Below are 17,079 nucleotides of genomic sequence, written 5' to 3' on the forward strand. Positions count from 1 at the left end.
GTTAAAGGAGGCTTCGCTCTCATTGAAATCAATGGGAGCTATACCTTCTAATGTACTTCTGATAAGCGGATGGAGCTGTCAACATCTGATCCACTGCAGTGCGTGCGGAGGACTGAGATCAGCTGATTGCCGGTGGTCCCTAATGGCGGACCCCTGCCAATTAACTATTAATGACCTATCGTGAAGATAGTCACAATTACTCACAATTAAAAAGTATCTTCATTAAGCAAAAGCCCAAATCTGTGAAGCGGATAGGCTGCTCTCTAGGGACCTTTCACACGGGACGGAATTACGCCGCAGGACATAGTAAAATCCGCAGCTACGGAATTCCATACAAAGTCCGAAGGTCTAACTGCAGAATTTGATGAGGAATTGCAGGCAGGTTTTCAATTCCGCACCAAAATCTGCAGCTAGCCTGAGAATTTTGGTAAGGAATATCCCACGGCTTACGGTGCATCGTGCAGCCTATATCGTCCCATGTGAAAGGTGGCTTGGGGTTCTTTCACACGGGCGTCGTTTTCACGCAGCATAGCCGCAACAAAAAAATTGCAGCTAACTGCACAAAAAATAGCTTGATTTCTCGTAATTAGGTCGCGGGCTTAATTAGCAGTGGGATTGCCTATTCACACGATCGGGAGCTGCGTGTTGTATGTTATCCAACTCCCACAGAAGTCTATGGAAACTCCTGCACAGCACGCACCAGAGATAGGTCAGGTCCTATCTTTTCACGCAGCACGAACCTTAGACGCGGGCACTGTAGTCACGCATGTCCAATCTTTTTAAGGTGTCGGTTTTTCGCGCGTCTAAAATGACATCATCTGAACGTTTTCATAGGAAACCCTGGGTTCTAATAGACGCAGTTTTTTGGCGCGCCTATTCTGCGCGAAACCGATGCCCGTGTGATAGAGCCCTTAGACAGCGAGTATGTATGTCCTCGTATCCTTCCTGCAGCTTCCGAAGCAGCTGAGGTAAATCAGTTTCACAAGTCACCTCCAATTTCGCTCTTGCCCTGAGCTTGTGTGTTGAATATTTTGCCGCCCTGCTTATGTATGCTCTGGAAGTGTTAGACATACTCCGAGCTTTCTGTCTGTTCCAGCAAGACTCATTTGCCTGCAAGTGAAAAGCTGCCATCTTTCTTCTGATCTAGTAGACATGTTGGAAGTTTATGTGTCACATTCGCTCAGCTTCAGTTGCAGAACATCCGTGCTGCACCAATGCTGGGATATACGGTACATACATAATCTCAAGAGTCAGCGGGGTCTACAGAATCCAGACAGTCAGTGGCGTCTCTGCCTCTAATATACTTTATACATCTAATTATAGACGGTTACAATCAATATTATTCAACCTTTTATTAAAAATTAGGTTTCTTTGCAAAATTTATAAACTTTCAGCTGGCTGCAAAAAAGAAAACAAACAACAATTTAATTAGCCCAACACAACTAATAGAAAAGGTGGTGTCTCCGAATTCAACACAAGATGCTACTTTTAGGTCTCATGCCCATGGAATGTTGGACTCCGCCAGCGGAATATCGCAGCAGAGTCCGACATGGCGCCCCCCAAGGACCCCATACTCACCTCCCTGGATCCGCCGCGTGAGTCCCATCGAGCGTGCTGGTGCACATGCGCAGTGCAGCGCATGACGCATTAGCAATGGGCGGTGACTAGAGATGAGCGAGCGTACTCGGTTCGGGTATTTTTGCACTCGAGCACCGCTTTTTCCGAGTAACTGACTACTCGGACGAAAAGATTCGGGGGGCGCCGGGGGTGAGCGGGGGGCGGCGTGGTGGAGCGGGGGGTAGCAGTGGGGAACGGGGGAGCTCTCTCTCTCTCTCCCACCCTCCCCTAATAGCTGTGGGATAACACCACAGATTTACGCCGCGTGACGCGCGCCAGAAATCCGTCCGTGGGTATTAGCCGTTAAAGAGGTTGTACCAGAATATCAAGTTATTGCCTATCCACAGAATAGGGGCTAACTTGCTGATCTGTGAAGGTTCCCCACCAATCTCGAGTATGGGACTCCTATGTCCCGTGTTCTGGTAACTGTGGGGATCGCTTCTTGCTCCGCAGTGACGGCACTCTGAAGAGGGTTGACGGAAATACCCCGGCGGGTGCAGCTCAGGTATCTCGCTAGTCCCATTGAAAGTGGATGGAGAGCTGGTGCGCTTGTGCAACCAACACTCTATTTAGTGATGAGGATGGGGGACATAGGAGCCCCATTCTTGAGATCAGTGGTGGGGCTCCCTGATAGGCAAGTTATCTCCTAAATTCTGGTACTACCGTAGTCTCAGTACGCAGCAGTCAATTATGATGCCCTCCCCCCCTTTGTCAATCTCCATTAGTGGTGTAATCTCGCTGCATGCATAGCACACTGTTCCAAAGTTTTAGACCATGCCCGTTTTACACTCAGCCATGCCCTTTGTATCCCCTCACAGTATTAGTTCTCGCTAGTGACCCCTTCATAGTAATAGTATATCTCTAAATAAGTTACTAGGTCTGTATAGTAATATTGATGACAGTGCAGTTACCTCCAGTGATCGCAAGTGATGTCATGCCTGAATAGTCTCATTCTTTTCCCCTTTTGTTCTCTGTCCGCACCCAGACCGTCACAATGACTCCTCCCGGCTACAACTTGTCTCTGCAAAATTTGACACTCAGATATCTTTGGCTCCTTACTTTTCCATCACCCTCCCTACATTTTCCACACTTCTACACAATCGATAGTGACCCAGATAGTAATTAGGCCCCATGCAATAAGTGCTGCTTTTAGTGCTCTCCCTACAGTAAAAGTGCCCACCTTTCTGCCCTTATCAGTCATAATACTGTCTTCTCTGCCCCATATTTAAAGATGCCCCTTTTCTACCCTCAGAAGTAATAATGCCCAATTTCTTCCCTCATAATAATGCCGCTTTTTCTGTCCCCATAAATTAATAATGCTGCCTTTTCTGCCCCGTTAATTAATCTGCCCCAGGTGATAATTTCATTTTTTTTTCCGCCGTAGGTAATAATGTTGCCTTTTCTGTCCTTGTAGTATTGTAATTATGCAACCGTTTCTAGCCAAGTCATTATTAATGCTTCTTTTTCAGCTCCCCTTTATTAATTATGATACCTTTTCTGGCCCCATTAGTACATTATGGCACTATTAGTAGTGCCTTCTTTTTTGCCCCCTTAACAGATAAAGCTTCCACTTCAGCCCCCTTTTCTGCTGGTTTAAAAAAAAACAGAAACACTTGTATACTCAACTGTTGCAGAGCGCCCCCTAGCCGCTCCAAATTGCTCTTTATTCCCCTCCTTTCTTCTGGGTATGTGGTACATGCTGAGACATGTGACCAGCACTAGCCCGTCCCTGGCCTGGCCTCAGACTCTGAGGCTAGAGATTGGCCAGCTCCTGTCACGGGTCACGTACTCACTCTGACCCCGGAAGACGCAGAAGAAAGGAGGAGAATAAAGAATAGTCCAGAGCGGTTTAGGACTGCTATGCAGGAGGTAATCATACAGGTGTTTTTGTTTGTAAACTGCCACAAAATTTGGCAAATTGGTTCTCTGCTGAATTGGTGAAAACCAGTGTTTTTGGGCCCCCTCAGCCCACTGAAGAGCAGGCAATTATTTTTATTTTATAGATTATGGGTAGAATAAACCCTTGTATGTATATACTGTATATAATGTGTTGAGGACTTTCTACACTGTTTGTAGTCCTTGCAGTAGATGCTGTTGGACGTTTGACACACTGCCCTAGTTTGACATTTGCCTTTTATTGAAGGTGATAAGAGTAGATGAGTCAGCACATTACAGTATTTGCAGCGTGCATTATGTCTGCAGGATATTCCTCTTCCAAGTTACTTAAACATTTGCTGTTATGCACATTTTATAAGACATTAGTTATTAATGCAAATTCAGCACATTAAAGTATTTAGCTAAAATTGATCTATAATTGTAACTTGTCTCTACACTCATTTGTCATGTCAGTTTAGTTGGCATTCAGAATATGTTGCATGCAGCGGATTCTTGATGGCTGCGCACATACATTGACAATGAGTGGTAAAAGAATCAGAGCGATATGTAAGGCGCTATCACAGGGTGCAGTTGTATCCTAGATCAGGGTAGGCTCCAGGTTTACATGGGCCCTTTGGCAACATAGCCACTGTGGGCTCTCAATAATTTATAGGCACCACTCAGCCCCTTTAGTGTTCCCTGATATTTATATGCCCATTGTACCCCCTGAGTAATTATTTAGGTCTCACTGTGCCCTTTGAGTAATTATTAAAACCCTATTGTGCCCTCAGTCATATATAGGTCCCACTGTGCCTCCAGAGTCACTGACAGCCTCCACTGTGCCTCCAGAGTCACTGACAGCCTCCACTGTGCCTCCAGAGTCACTGACAGCCTCCACTGTGCCTCCAGAGTCACTGACAGCCTCCACTGTGCCTCCAGAGTCACTGACAGCCTCCACTGTGCCTCCAGAGTCACTGACAGCCTCCACTGTGCCTCCAGAGTCACTGACAGCCTCCACTGTGCCTCCAGAGTCACTGACAGCCTCCACTGTGCCTCCAGAGTCACTGACAGCCTCCACTGTGCCTCCAGAGTCACTGACAGCCTCCACTGTGCCTCCAGAGTCACTGACAGCCTCCACTGTGCCTCCAGAGTCACTGACAGCCTCCACTGTGCCTCCAGAGTCACTGACAGCCTCCACTGTGCCTCCAGAGTCACTGACAGCCTCCACTGTGCCTCCAGAGTCACTGACAGCCTCCACTGTGCCTCCAGAGTCACTGACAGCCTCCACTGTGCCTCCAGAGTCACTGACAGCCTCCACTGTGCCTCCAGAGTCACTTATAGACCACAATGTGCCCGAGACATCTATAGGTCTCACTGTGCTTCCTGAGTCTCCATTCAGACCTGACCAGCGCTCCATTCAGTCTCCTCCTCACTATGCGGGGTGTACTGAGGAGGATAGGAGATGCGGGACCCCTCATCCCCAAAATTGATAGGCGTCTCAGCAGTTAGCTTCCAACCAATCAGCAAGATATCCCCTTTTAATATTTTTTAATATTTGTATTTGACACTTGAGGGGTTTGTCCAAGGAAAATCGCTTTTAAAATTTAGAGCCACATCATTTAAAGCAATAAAACAAATGGTACCTACCCTCCTCAGCTCCACCGATTAAGCGCTGTAGCGCTCTGATTCACCCAGTCTCTGATGACAGTGGAAATCAGGTGACTGCCGTCTGCCAATGAGAGGGCTGCAGCATCACCACTAATTTTCCTGGTATCACTGCTTACCTCCTGGGCACCATGATGCCAGGAGTTCAGAAACTATTAACAGAGACCATGTGAATCGCAGGGCTGCAGCGCTGGATCACGGGGGCTGAGGAGGGTAAGTACTCATTTTTTGTATTATTTTAAGTACCATTTTAAAAGTGAATTTCTAACCGGACAACCCCAGATGTGTTCTATGTCTTACGGAATTGCGCATCCCATTGTGCACCCCCATAAACTTCCAAGGAGACTTTTGGTGCGCAAATGCACACAAAATAAGCTCGTGTGAAGAAGACCTAAGATTGTAGTTCCTTTCTGTTTTAGCAGCAAAGAGAATAGTCTGTTTTGTGCCATTCTCAGCCATGTGGCAAAAACTGTAGCACAACCGCACCGGGCGAAAGCACCCTAACTAGAGATGAGCGAGTATACTCGCTAAGGCACATTACTCGAGCGAGTAGTGCCTTAGCCGAGTATCTCCCCGCTCGTCTCTAAAGATTCGGGGGCCGGCGGGGGAGAGCGGGGAGGAACGGAGGGGAGATCTCTCTCCCTCTCCCCCTCTCCCCCCCCCCCCCCCCCCGCTTCCCCCACTCCCCGCCGCAACTCACCTGTCACCCGCGCCGGCCCCCGAATCTTTAGAGACTAGCGGGGAGATACTCGGCTAAGGCACTACTCGCTCGAGTAATGTGCCTTAGCGAGTATACTCACTCATCTCTAACCCTAACCTATCTGCCCCATGGAAAATCAATTCAATACAACTAATAAATGAATCAAATGAGTGATGCACTTAAGGGCGCTTTCAGATGAGTGTATTTCAAGTCAGTGTTTATTCCGTGTTTTGCAGACCGTAATAAGAAGCTAATGAAAATCTATAGCGATACTTTTGTATGTTTTGGATTAAAAATACACCCTTTATAGTCTATTGAAAGTCGATTTTATTGTGCAATTGTGTATAGGGAGAGGGCTGTCAATCTGCAGGCAGGGAGCTACCGCTGCGGCCCACCCCGTGACTCAGAGCTCAACTTTAAGTCAAACTTCAAAGTGCCACAACATTTCAGACTAAAGCATCCACAAGGGCAGTAGGCTTCCCGGTCTGGGATTCCTGCTGTTCGTGGATTGGGCAGCAGGAACCTGATGACCGTATCCCTTTAAGCTGGATTTCCATGCTGCAGTAACAGCATGTGTTTGAAAACCTCGCCCACTTGCGGCAGCCAATTGACAGATGATCTCGAGGCATAGAAACCCAAGCAAATAAACTGTACCTCTTGTTTAACCCTTGCATAGTGTTGAATACATGATATACTGTCGACTTCTTTTCATTCTGCGTGTTTGTGGGATTTAATCTTTCATCAAATTTTGTTCCAGGCTTGCAAATTAACCAGAAGATTGTGACTGCTTACCCTCAGGTGATACTGGTTCGGGTCCCGACTCCGACAGTGCAATCCGATAGTGATATAACTGTTTTGCGCCACCTTGAAAAACTTGGCTGCCGACTTGTCAATCGCCCACAAGCCATCTTAAATTGCATTAACAAGTTCTGGACGTTTCAGGAATTAGCCGGACATGGAATTCCTTTGCCAGATACTTTCTCCTATGGTAAGTCCCAGAAACTGTATGTACAATAGGGCAGATTTACTGGTGTACGGTATGCCGTCATCAATAAGGGTTGTGCGCACCAAACCCCAAACAGAGGTCATACTATCGAGCATACTTCATGAAGATTGGATGCACCAAAAACTAAATGACCGGTACTGGTATAAGTCTTCATAACATCAGTAGACAAGAATAATAGGAAAAAGGAGCCACACGTATCATTGCACAAAAAATATGGCAGAATTATTTTTTTTTTTTAGTGGAGTTTGCATGTGTTGTCCAATGCAAGTTGTGCTGGAGCCTACAATTTTATGCGCAATTTGCACTCGGCCCAGTGAATGCTGCCTTACTACTATAATTAAAGAGCCGTACCGCCTATGTGTATTGCCATATTGGCTCTGTGCCAGTGTGCGTAAGCCCTTACCTAAAGGGGTTGTCTCGCGGCAGCAAGTGGGGGTATACACTTCTGTATGGCCATATTAATGCACTTTGTAATGTACATCGTGCATTAAATATGAGACATACAGAAGTTATTCACTTACCTGCTCCGTTGCTGGCGTCCCCGTCTCCATGGCTCCGTCTAATTTCGGGGTCTTCTTGCTTTTTTAGACGCGCTTGCGCAGAAGGGTCTTCTCCCTTCTGGACGGTCCGGGCACGAGCGGCGTTCTGGCTCCGCCCCCTTCTATGCATCATCTCGTAGCTCCGCCCCATCACATGTGCCGATTCCAGCCAATCAGGAGACTGGAATCGGCAATGGAACGCACAGAGCCCATGGTGCACCATGGGAGAAGACCCGCGGTGCACCATGGGAGAAAACCACAGTGCATCCCTGGGAAAGGACCGGCGGCCATCTTGGGAGAAGAATTTTATAAGTTCATCTTTCATCACATCGGTGAGTAGCAAGCGGTTTAAAAACCGCTTTAAAATGCTATTTTATGCCAGGGGGGTGACAGGGGGAATGGGCTAATGTAAAATTTTGATGTTTGCCGCGAGACAACCCCTTTAAGGCTTACTTATTTGGGGAAAAGCTGTTTCCACAAAATCATGTCTTTTTCAATTGACGATTACTTCCAACAAACTTTGTTTACATGAATAGTACAACCGAATATAAGAAACCTTGTGATATATCTTATTAGAGAAAACTTCCTTTTTCTCCACTTTTGAGACATACCTTCTCCTCCTTCCTCCCCTGTGAACTGCAGTTATCATTCACTGAATTTCCTGCAAAATCCATTTTAAGAGACAAGACGGATTTTCAGTTCACTGAGGGATCAGATTACATGTTGCACATCTATGGAAAGGAGAGGGAGGAGGAGGAATGAGCTGCTGGAAGTGTACAGAGACAGAATGAAACACACTGATATGGTACAGAAGGAGCAAGTGTTTTATTTCATTCCAGTGCTGGACTCACGGCTACGCTGCTTAGTACTGTTGTATAATGTCCTCCATGCCCTCCTCCTTCTATGGGCATACTATAGATAGATAGAGAAGAGATTCTGCCCCCTATGTGTGCAGTGTATGGGAGACATCATGGCAGCAATCTTTATTAACCAGGTCAGAAAAGGCTGACAGATGGAACCTGTAAAGTGTGGGAATGGTGCAAATGCCGTATACAATCATATAGTGACTGGATAGAAGTCATATAGTGACTTTTCAGAACTCTGTGGGGAACTTTTTAAGAATCACATGTGCATTTAGTTTAATGCCATAAATCCAACATTGATGGATGTTTTTCCAATTACAATATCAAAGTTAGATTCTTTGCAATCAAAAATTATATATATACCCTGCCATGTGCCCCTCCCTTGTAGGGTAATCTTAGTGGTAATAACCTGCAATATTGTATTGCAGTCTACCACAATTGCACAGAGCATGCAAAAGCTTGGACATTCAGGGGGTTTCTATCTTAAAAAACAGTGATCAGTGGAAGCCTGCTGTTTAGCATCCTTCTTTCGCAATCCATTGATCTGAATGGGCACTGTGTAATGCTTAGTTTTCCCTGTGGTGGCGCTGCAGGGAGATTGAATACTTTCTACACCTGCATAGGGATACTTTGGTATCTGCTTATTGACAAGCGGGACCATTCTCACAAGTAAAGACTTTGCAACGCACTTTAATTAGATCAAAGTATTTCCGATTGTCTTCATACAGGGGTGGACAAAAATATGGAAACACCTATGAAATGTATGGGATTTTAATAATTAGCACTGAGCTGCACTTTTGACCCCTGCTTGGCTGAAAGCTTTCCCGCCAAATTTGTGTTTACTTCACCTCTTGCCCTGCTCTGGGTGGTTTTGGGAGCCAGGTGGTAACAGCAGCTGAATGGCTCAAACCCCTGACCAATGGAACCTTATTGCTCGGGAAGATGTTCACTTCTGTCATATTGCCTCCAATTAAATTCGGTCTCTACATGTCTTATTGAGATATGATTTATAACCCCATGTAATTTAAGCCATGCATTTTGTATGGTGTTTCCATATATTTGCCCACCCCTGTAGATGCTGTTTGAGATGAAGGACGATCAATGCATGCTAGGTTCATACAGCACTGGGTAATTAAGTTATAAATCCCAGCATGCACTAGTTCTATTCGTGCGACTTGGTGCTAACATTTTTCTTACAAGACTTCCAGCGTCAGTCGGAGGACGCTGATTTCTTTTTATTCCAGGCTAGGAAAGTATTTTACTATGAGCATATTCCTGCAGAAATATAAAATTACCTTTAAAACAGGGCTGTGCGCCGAAAAAAGTCCAAAGTGTTCTCCATAGTAAAGGTGTGGCTAGCAGATCAGCTACCGGAGCCGGCAAACCGGATAGATCCAGCAATACCATAATCAATGCCAAGGACCGGATCACAAATTGTGTGGCCAGCATTACACTTGATGTGAACAGTACTTGTGTATAAATAATAAATTCCAACTAGCAGTAATGGGTTTGGATGCTTCGCTCTATCCACTTGAATTTGGGCCAATGTGCAGATTATTGGGGGCTTCGTCTTCTTACGTTTTTTCCTTTCATGGCAGGTGGACACGATGAATTTGCAAAAATGATAGATGCAGCAGAACCTCTTGGGTATCCTGTCGTCGTGAAAAATACTCGAGGGCATCAAGGTACTTTTTTATATGCAGTGTATAGTGAAATGGCTTTAACCCAAAATCCGTTAATCCAGAATAAGTTTGCAGCCCAGAACTGCCTTATAAAGCTTCATGCAAATAGCTAAATTAGACCTCAAAGGAAAAAAAAACACTATATATTGTACTGATGGGCAGTCTGTCTGTATTCTGCTTTTGCAGAAAGCAGTAAGATAGCAGCATACCCACACATTTAGTCAATTAATACAGTACTAAAGCCAAGCTCATACAATATATACAGCACCAGAACCAAGCAAATAACATAAATCCAGAACCAAGCTGATAACATAAATCCAGCACCAGAACCAAGCTGATAACATAAATCCAGCACCAGAACCAAGCTGATAACATAAATCCAGCACCAGAACCAAGCTGATAACATAAATCCAGCACCAGAACCAAGCTGATAACATAAATACAGCACCAGAACCAAGCTAAAAACATATATATAGCACCAGAACCAAGGTAATAACATACATACAGCACAAACTAACCTCAGTATATAAGTACAATACAAGAACCAGACACAAAACATAAATACAGTTGCAAAACTAAGCAGTCATATTGCAGGGGTGCCGATTGGCTGAAATCAGCATCTCAGAACTTCATAGGGTAGGAAACAGAGTCAAGAGGAGGATGATTCATGTACCACCACAAAATGCTGCCACGTGGAGGAAGAACATTATCTGGCTGGGCGGACCTAAGGGGGCAATTGCCCGCAGCCAACATTTGCCTGGTGCTCCCTTACAAGTTGGGGGTCGGCGCCCTGTGTGACCTAATGGGTCCCACATAGCTATGGCCGGCCATGGTCATTCCCCCTTTCTCCTTAGCAGACAACCCTTTATTATTGATTATTGTACTTGGTTTCATGAAGGGGCACTGTGGGCAAAACATTGCCCGTTATTTTGGGGTTTTATGCTTGGGGTGAGAAAAGGATGATATAGTCGTCACTCTGCGCCCAGCTCCCTGGCTATGTGATTGCTTCACTGCAGTGTTAATGCCTTGAAAGATCTTGAAGAATATAAATATTTCATTGGAACTGCCAGAGGCGGCCTTGCATTTTCTATTGAAATGAACCGCAGCTGGATAATAAAGATATAAGTGGTTAAAAGAAACTTGATGAACGGCCCCCTGAGGTGTCCCCTGGAGTGCGTGACTGTAGCCAGAATCTCCTGGGCCCCTGTGCAAAGGCTGTACCTGGGCTCCAACCCAATAGCTGGGATCTAGGGACCAGAGGCTATTAAGGTTGTGTGTTATTTACACACCAACATATCTGAACGCACGGAGTACACAGACTTTTATGTACAAGGCACGGCTGCAGACCGCTCTGTTAAATTACATATGCAGACACAGTGACGAGCTCTCACTACCATTACTTTACATCCGGTTACACATTGCAGCAGGTTGCAAAGTCAGCTGCTCAAAATTGACTCAAAGTGGAGAAGATTGTGGCCCATCTCCATTGTAATGCTGGCTTTAGGGTACGGTCACACCGGGCGGAAACACTGCCGAATGTCCATTGCGGCAAATTCCGCAGCATTTCCACATAAAACCACAGAATCAGCTGCGTATGTGCAGGTAATTTTAGTAGCTACATCACTCCCCCTCATCTCAGAATACATGGCGCTGTCATAGCGCACACCGGTACAAGCCCCTCGGCAGCCTGTAGTGAGCATCGAGCAGCTCGTCAGGTGATGCCACTTCCACATGGATAAAAGCCCACTACACTAATCCACCAAAAGTAACTGGACACCTGAGCAAGAATCAAAAGTAGCATTTATTTCCATATGTTAATACTTAGTGGGGCTCCTTCGGCCCTAATGACATTGGATACCCTCTGTGGACTTTTGTGGTGTCCCAACAGCAACCAAGACACGAGGCCCACGCTGAGGAGATGGCAGGGGTAGCGATGTCACTGGTCATGGTGGTTCTACCAGAATTCTCCCTGGATGGATGCACGGAACCTCGGCCAAGGCAACACTAGGTCTCTTTCAGGCAACACTTGGACAGCGGTTACCCGTATGAGTGTTGTGAACTTGAAGTTGTCACGCGTGACGCCACCATTCCGTTCACACTTGCAAATTCTCGGTGGTTAAATAAGAGAGTCCACACACAGTTAACATTGAATACCTCAATCACTGGGAACGGGCAGTGCCTGGAAATCTTTACAGTGCAGGCAGGACAGAATGTGAGTTCAGGGAGGAGACACAGGATGACACCGGTCCTACACGCCAAGTTATCTGTAAGATACCACTCCTGAAAGGGAAGACTCTGGAGGAGGATGGGGGTAGGATCGCTCCACAGACACTCACTCAGTACTTGTAGACAGCTCTGCACAGCGGACTCCTCACGTAACTCATTCTTCAGAGGCGGTTCCTTGCATGGAAGGACTCAGGATACCTCTCCTCCTCTTCCATCACTTCACCACATGAGGGTTGAAGGTACCCCCATGTGGCTGGCACTCTCACTCCTTTCTCAACCATTGAAGATAACAGAAGACCACACCTAGCTCTCAAGAACTTATACTTATAGGGTACAGACATCACATGACTAGGCAGGTATTGATACATTTCCAGACATAATCCAGCCACTTTCAGACATTTACCTCTCACATGCTGCAGCTGTGCAATACACATAACTAGAGACAAGACAATTTGCACAGAGCATCCACACTAAAGACATGACATGTGTGGCAATTATAGAGGGGCCAGATATATAAACTTCGGACCACTACACTTTCTGCTAATGTCTGATACACTTTAGCTGGTATTTCTCTCCATTAATCCTTCAAACGTCTATCGAGTTCTCTCAAAGATGATGGCTGCTGTTCATATTTCTTGACCTGACGTTCAAGTTTGTCCCAAAGATGTTCATTAGGGTTCCGGTTGGGACTCTGTGCAGCCAGTCCAATCATGGGACATCCATTTCCTTAAACCAACATAAAACAGAGTTGGGCTTGTAACCAGGTCTTGTTTGTAGTATTGCTGACCATTCCCAGAGTATTGCCACATTGCTGGCAGAACATTATTGTCTAGGGTGTCAGGGTCCACCTCCATGTTCATGATTCTTACCACTACAACCAACAAACTGAGACCATGCCACGTAAAACATCCCCAGACCATAATGGAGCCTCCACCGTACTTAACTGTTGGAGCAACACACTCAGGCAGAAGGCGTTCCCCAGGCTCCTCCTCACCCATGTATGTCCATCTGATGTGAAGATGGAGTATCGAGATTCATTACTCTATAGAACGTTCTTCCATTGTTCAATGGTCCAATGACTATGCTCCTTGCATCATTGTAGATGGGCCAATGCATTTTATTTGAGAAAACTCACTAGACATTTGCAGGATGAATGGAGGGAAATAACAGCTGAAGTGTATCAGATGTCATTAAAAAGTATGCTATGGAGAGTATCTAATGTCATTAGGGTCAAAGGTGCCCCACTAAGTATTAATATATGGAAATACTACTTAGATGTCACCTATGAACGACTACCTGCTTTATGTGAATTGAGGTGGGTGGGGCGAAACTATCCCCAATCCTCTCCACTTCCATTCACTAGCGATGATGGTTCCTGTGTAAAAGCATAGCAACAATTATCTCTAGGACGGTCTACTGGGCATTTGCGCCAGACAGATCATTCCTTAGAAGAGCGCCTTAAGTTGGATGGCCATGTTTATGTCCTTCCCAAGCCAATTGACCTTCACAACCCCAAAGCCCTGGCTGACTGCGATGATTACTCATACGGCATTAGGGGTGTGGGTAGAATATTTGCTCCAGATTAAAGGAATCCTAGATTTCCTTAGAAGATAATACATGCCGCCTTGATGACTAGAGGCTTATCGAGTCTAAGAAAACCAAAAGGCCAACTGTTAATTATACGCAATATTTAGTCCTGTTCTGTAGGATATACCATATAAATGAGTCATCCGCCTGTCAATTGGCTGTTTTGGCATGCATGAGTCACCACATATTGAGTAACATATAAGATAAGATCTTATTCAACTTTTTCTGCTGTAAAAGACAGGAAATCACTTACAGAAGCCAAGAATCCATCTGATATAGAAAACTCGCAATTCTTTAAAATATAGCAAGAATCCATTTGGGTCCCTATTTTTTGGCCATAAAGTCCCTGAATAGATTGAAGGCCCTTTTACACGGGACGGCCTATCAGGCACAGATGCCCAGCAGGTCGACCATTTACACAGTAACAAGCATTGCTGGTGAATGTAGGTGGAGCGGGCCGGGGATCATTCCTGCTGGCCTCCATTCACCGTGAACAGGCAGTCGTTCATGGATGATGCGCTACCTGTTCACACGACCGATCCGTCGTTCAGTTTTATGCATGCAGAAACTGAACGACAAGTGAGAAGCAAATTAATTCTCAACCATCGTTCAGTCTGGCCGTGCATTTATACTGAATGATTTGTAGGCCCTTGTAAAAGGGCTCTTATGCTGAGGCTGATCCTATCAGCCATTAACCTTTACACAGGAAATCATCAGGAGTGACGGTGAGCTGCAAAGGCAAAAGAAGAGGAAATCTACGGTGCAAGATCCAAGGGAACAATCACTGTCAAAATAGCCAGAGTAATGGCTTTCCAGCATGCAACACATGAGGGCTCCTTCACACGGGCGAATTTGCATACAGAAAATAGAATCTGCTCTATGTGTACACCAATGGTCTTCCATAGAAGTCTATGGGAGATGCGCAAATGCGTGCACAACATGCTGTGCAATTCCGTGAAAAAAGAACACATCTGGTGTGTTCGTCTACTGAATGCAAATGAACACGCCCTGCTTGCGCCAAAAAATACAGTAAAATGCGCCAATATGCGTGCAAAAAAGTTCATTTGATCAAATACTTCGCACTGACCTGTGCCATAAAACACATACGCCCGTGTGAATTCAAACAGGAATCCATCAGGCTGGTTTCATACGGCCGAGAAACGCGCAAGAGATTTGTGCATTGCGAGAATAGTCATATACATGAGCGGTGCGGGAAAAAATAGCTGCATGTCCTATCTCTTCATGTTTCTCGGAACGCATCGTTCATTGTTTTCAATGGGACAAGAAAGCACATCACACGGCGTGTGATGTGCACAAGAATGCGATGCGAGGATTCCTATTAACAAGAATGCCAATCTTCTGGCTGAAAGCCGTGTCGGAGGGTCCCTACTTTACTGACGTGATGGGAGGCGTCTTTGACAGAAAATGCCTGGCATTGCCATGAAAACGCACATCGGCAAGTGCAATCTATAGCTGCATTCCTCGGCCCGAGAACACACTCGCCCATGTGTAGTTGCCTAATGCAGATACCCCGGACTGTAACGAGGGGGTGCCCTCTATATCTAGAGGAAAGGAGGTTTCATCACCAACATAGAAGGGGGTTCTTTACTGTAAGAGCAGTGAGACTGTGGAACTCTGCCTGATGGAAAACTCACTAAAAGAGTACAAGAGGGGGCTGGACACCTTTCTTGAGTGTAACAATATTACATGTTATATCACTGATTACTTCAGAAATTATTTTGATTGGCAGATTGGAGTCAGGAAGGAAATTTTTTTTTACTTAAATAGGGAAAATTGGCTTCTACCTCATACTTTTTCTTTTTTGCCTTCCTCTGGATCAACATTGGGGGGTAACAGGCTGAAATGGATGGACATATGTCTGTTTCCGGCCAAACATACCATGTTACTATGATAGATGTGAATGAGACCTAATTCTCCATTGATTTCAATAGGAACTGAAGTGCTTCAGTTTGTCTCTGTTTCGTTTGATTTCCGTTTTTTAAAGAAGTAGCGCAGAATACTACACTACTGTTTCTGTGAAAATAATAATAAAACATTACATTATAGTTAATTGGGGATGAAACTAAACGAGAAGGTTTCCCGCAGCCCATTCTAACATCCGTTTTGTTGGTTTCCCAGGAAAGGCTGTATTTCTTGCACGGGATAAGCATCATCTGTTGGACATATCTCATCTAGTGCGGCACGACGCTCCCTACCTGTTCCAGAAGTACGTGAAAGAGTCTCACGGAAAAGATATCCGCGTGGTGATTGTGGGCGGTCGTGTCGTAGGATCCATGTTACGATGTTCCACTGATGGCAGAATGCAAAGTAATTGCTGCTTGGGTAAGTGTTTGTATCCTCTGTGGAGTATAAGGAACCTTTCACACGGGACGGAATGTTCTGCAACAGCGTTGCGGAATATGCCAGCCCTGATTCCCGCACCATAATCCGCACTGCTATCTGTGGATTTTGACGCGGAATTGCCGATAGGATTCTGCTATTTTCAATTCTGCGTTATAGCACTACGGATTTTGGTGCTGAATGTTGCACAGGAGGACCTATTCCTCAACGCTGAATATTCCGTCCCGTGTGAAAGATCGCTAAAGGCTCGCACACTGCCGAAATGTTGCGGTTCTTCTCCAGTGGAATTGGCTGACATTTTATAGCACAAGCCATGAGGATGGGATTGCAAAAAATGTTATCCGCACGCTGCAGAAGGTATCTGCAGGGGTAATTGACCTGCGCTCCGGAGTTTAAATGCGAAGCATTTCAATGTATGCTGCAGTTTTACATTATAGATGTTACCCTTTTAAATGAGGGGGTGATAAGCGCTGCAAATCTGCACCAAAATCCATACTATTTGGTGTGTGAACATACCTTAATCGTGAGGCATGAGGAATGGCTTGGCTTAATTGCGGCAAAGCTGCTTTTTTTCATTTCTCCGTACTCGTAAACGTAAAAAAAAATTCAAAGTGGAGGGAAATGTAAAAAACACAATTACATAAACTTTAGGTGGTCTTGTTATTGCAGAGTGCACACTGTAGGAAAAAAATGATTAATTTCTTTTCCTGTACTACTTAAAAAAAAAAAAAATATATATATATATATATATATATATATATATATATATATATATATATATATATATGTATATTATACATATACTAGCTGATATACCCGGCTTCGCCCGAGTTAATTTGGTACTGGTGTTTATCTGGTGTTCACACGGAAAATCTTATGAAGTCGTGGTTACTTTAGAGATACTGAGGAAAAAGATATGTTCACCATTTTGCATAGTTCTCTGCGTTACCCAGGAAGC

At 45.1% G+C, this 17,079-nt stretch overlaps 1 protein-coding gene across 1 annotated transcript in view; it reads left to right on the forward strand.

Moving 5' to 3' along the window:
- The window catches only part of RIMKLA (ribosomal modification protein rimK like family member A), a 44,905-nt gene that overhangs the window by 24,751 nt on the left and 3,075 nt on the right, over positions 1-17,079 (forward strand). Inside the window, exons 2-4 of the mRNA XM_066609331.1 lie at positions 6,615-6,845; positions 9,864-9,950; positions 15,900-16,103. Coding sequence (XP_066465428.1) covers positions 6,615-6,845; positions 9,864-9,950; positions 15,900-16,103 — 522 coding nt within the window. The remainder of the gene's footprint in view (positions 1-6,614; positions 6,846-9,863; positions 9,951-15,899; positions 16,104-17,079) is intronic.

Source organism: Eleutherodactylus coqui, chromosome 6, assembly GCF_035609145.1.
Source record: "Eleutherodactylus coqui strain aEleCoq1 chromosome 6, aEleCoq1.hap1, whole genome shotgun sequence".
NCBI lineage: Eukaryota > Metazoa > Chordata > Amphibia > Anura > Eleutherodactylidae > Eleutherodactylus > Eleutherodactylus coqui.